The sequence below is a fragment of the Pygoscelis adeliae genome, unplaced genomic scaffold (genome assembly GCF_000699105.1).
Source record: "Pygoscelis adeliae isolate BGI_AS28 unplaced genomic scaffold, ASM69910v1 Scaffold298, whole genome shotgun sequence".
In the NCBI taxonomy this organism is placed as follows: Eukaryota; Metazoa; Chordata; class Aves; order Sphenisciformes; family Spheniscidae; genus Pygoscelis; species Pygoscelis adeliae.
The window spans coordinates 4022850-4025996 of record NW_008825303.1 but is presented as its reverse complement, the minus strand read 5'-3'; the positions used below and the strand labels follow the sequence as shown (position 1 = coordinate 4025996).

Sequence of the window (3147 nt, the reverse complement as noted above, 5' to 3'; positions counted from 1 at the left end):
GGGGGGAAAGGGGATTGGTGATGAGTTGTGGTACCCCAGATCATGGGGGGTTTGGGGGTGCACAGAGGCAGCACACACCAGCTTGTTTAAAAAAAAAAAAAGAAGTATTTATTGCGCTTGGGACTTTGCTGTCCGTACAGCTTTGGTTATAAGGCGAGGGTGGCTGCAGGGGGTCCGTCCAGCTCCCGCAGGCGAGCACTGGCAGAAGGCAGGAAAGCTAGACTGCCCCTGCCTCGGGGTGGGGGAGGTGGAGATGGTCAGCCCCCCCGTCACGAGACAAGGGGTCCCCCAGCACCCTGGGGCAGCCGGGTATGGTATATATGTCCCACGTGGGAATGCTAAAGCACTTAAAGAAAATTGTGTTTATGGCTTATAGGTCAGCTCAGCCTCTTTCTCTCTCATCTGGATTTTCCCAATCTTTCTTCCTCCTGCTCCATCATAAGCCCCTGCTCGGTTTCCCATCAGAGAGGAGCACTGGGAAATTATTTTGATCTCTTTGGGCTCAATCGGAGCTGCTCGGTGGTTCCAGCCCAGCCGAGCGTTTTGTTCCGCAGGCTTCAACAGTGAAAGGGAAGCGGGGGGGGAAAATCAGCTGCATCACATCTGGGAGAGGTACTGAGGGTGGCAGGGCCTGCTCCTGCAACATGCAGGGAGGGTGCAGGCACCCTGGGTGCTCCCAGCACCCAGCCAGCGGGAGCCCTTTGTGCTCCTACAGGGATGAAGCCTGCGGGAAAGCTTCCTCTGCTCCACAAAATGGCCTGATCCAAGCCCATGGCCCCATCCAATGTGTCCTACCGTACCCATCCTGCTTACAAAGCACCATCATATCTCTGTCCCCCGGAGCCATGTGTCCTGGGACCCCAGGACCCCGTGCCTAGGCTATTCCCCCATTCTCAGACTGGTCCTTCTGCTCCCTGTGCTTCACGTGAGGCTGGTGGTAGGAAGGATGCGCCTGGCCGGCCAAGGGCCCAGGCGCTGGTCACGGCAGGGGTGTCATCTTTGGTGCCGCTGGACCGACGGGATCCTCTGCGAAAGATCCCCTCCCTGGTTGTGGCTGGCTGCTGCGGGTGGAGGAGGGCTCGTGGTGGGCTCTGAGGATGGGTGATGACCACCCTGTTGAGGGTGGACTTCAATCCTGCAGCCGCACTTTGGTCTCAGAAGGGAGTTAACTCAGGAGGTGGCAGATTTGGACGCCTGGAAAGTGGCAGCAGGGTGTGGATACGCTCTACATCACCCGAGCTTGTTTGAAGCTCTCAACTAACGGAGCCCAGCCCTGAACCCCATCTAAGGAGGGGTTGAACTACCAGCCCTGGGCCTGAGTCTCAGCCCCCTTTGACTCCTGACCGCCTGCAGTTCCCAGAAGCTCAGCAAAGGCATGGCACTACGTGAAGATAAATGCTACAGAAAGAGGGGGAACCCCCAAGGCACCGTTTCCTTCTCCCCCCTTTAACAGCAGAGTGCGATGCCCAAAGCCAGCAGGAGGGTCCCCAGGTGGACCTGGGGCACTGCTCCTCCAGCCCTGCTCTTTGACTCCCTTGGCATGTGGTAAACTATCACCAGCTTTTCTCCAGCACCAGAGGGATCCATTTCATCCCCCTTGTAGCAGCTCTGACCCCCGAGGTGGCTGGCTTGGGGGTCATCTCGGAGCAGGTCTTCAGCTGGATTCTCCGACCCAGCCAAGGCCACGTTGACCGAGACATCCCTCGTGCCCACGTCATTGACAGCGAGGCAGGTGTAGATGCCTTCGTCCTCCTTGCTGAAGTTGGGGATGGCCATGGTGCCGTTCTTGAAGACCAAGAAGCGCTCCTGGCTCTGCTTGACGTTTCCATCCCGCGCCACGTTGGGCCCATTGATCTCGACGTGGCGGCTGGAGGTCTGGATCTTCCACCTGATCTCTGGTGGGGGGCTGCCCGCCACGCTGCAGTGCAGGGTCAGGGTGAGGCCCTCGTACATGACAGTGTTGTCCAGATTGGAGAGGTAGGTGAGCTGCACAGAGGGAGCAACACAGTGGTGGTCAGGGATGTCTGTCACCGCCCTGCCCTTCAGCCTGCTGGGAGCCACACACAGGGTAGACCCCCCCTTGGTGACGGAGACAGAGGTGTTCTCGGTCCACTTCTTCAGCCAGAAGACCTTGCAGGAGCAGTTGAAGGGGTTGTTGAAGATCTGCAGCTGGGACAGGGAGGGCAGGTTGTTAAAGGTCCCCTCGGCCAGGGTGGTCAACTCGTTGTCGTTGAGCCAGAGGGAGCGCAGGTCCTTCAAGGAGCGGAAAGCGTCCCGGGGCAGCCCGGCCAGGCGGTTGTTGTTCATCTTCAGGATCTGCAGACCGCTGAGGTTACGGAGGTCCTGCCAGGGGAAATCCGCAATCTTGTTGTGGCTCAGGTCCAAATTCTTCAGGTGCACCAACAAGGCGAAAGCCCCCGGTTCCACCACCCCAATCTGGTTGTAGCCCAACCACAGCGACTGCACTTCGGGAACCTCGGAGAAGGAGCCCTGCCCCAACCAGCCGATCCTGTTGGCCGACAAGGTGAGGATGGTCACGTTGGAGGACAACCCCTCGGGTACCTCCTGGAGATCCTTGTAGGCGCACTCGGCCAACAGCCGCCCGTTCTTCTTGGTGGAGCAGGAGCAGGCGCTGGGACAGGCCAGGCACGGCCCCAGGAGCACGGCCAGCCCCAGGCAGCAGAGCAGGGGCCTCATCCTTCCTCCTGGGAACAGAGACGGAGGGGGAATGAACAGGACGGGTCTAGCCGAGATGGGGATCTGCTTTTTCTTGCCAAGTACTAAGAGGAAGCGGCAGAAGAGGGAAGCATCCATGTGATTATCCCCAGCACTTCAGCTGGCAAAGGCTGTTTGAAATATTCCCTAATCTGAAGAAGGCATTTCCTCGCCAAGAGCAGAGCCCTCGACTGTGTATGTGAGCGGGGAACTTCCCCCTAAACCCTTTCCTTCCCCCACTAGAAAATGCCTCTTTTTGATCTTTGATGAAATACCAACCCCCCGGGATGCTGTTTCCCCAGGTTTTGGGATGAAAAGCGGGAGCTGGGGGTTCAGACTTCACCCTGCTGAGGCTGGAATTAGGGGAAACAGAGCAACCACAGCTCTTTCACAACCAGCCTTCCCCTAAACCGTCAAGCTGTTGGGATTTTC

The 3147-nt window shown here is 58.3% G+C and overlaps 1 protein-coding gene across 1 annotated transcript; it reads right to left on the bottom strand.

Annotated features, from left to right (window-relative positions):
• Window positions 1–584: 584 nt before the first annotated feature.
• ISLR (immunoglobulin superfamily containing leucine-rich repeat) lies at window positions 585–2697 on the bottom strand. Its single transcript, XM_009330079.1, has one exon. The coding sequence runs from the start codon at window positions 2695–2697 to the stop codon at window positions 1447–1449; it is 1251 nt and encodes a 416-aa protein (XP_009328354.1). The 3' UTR covers window positions 585–1446.
• Window positions 2698–3147: the final 450 nt, after the last annotated feature.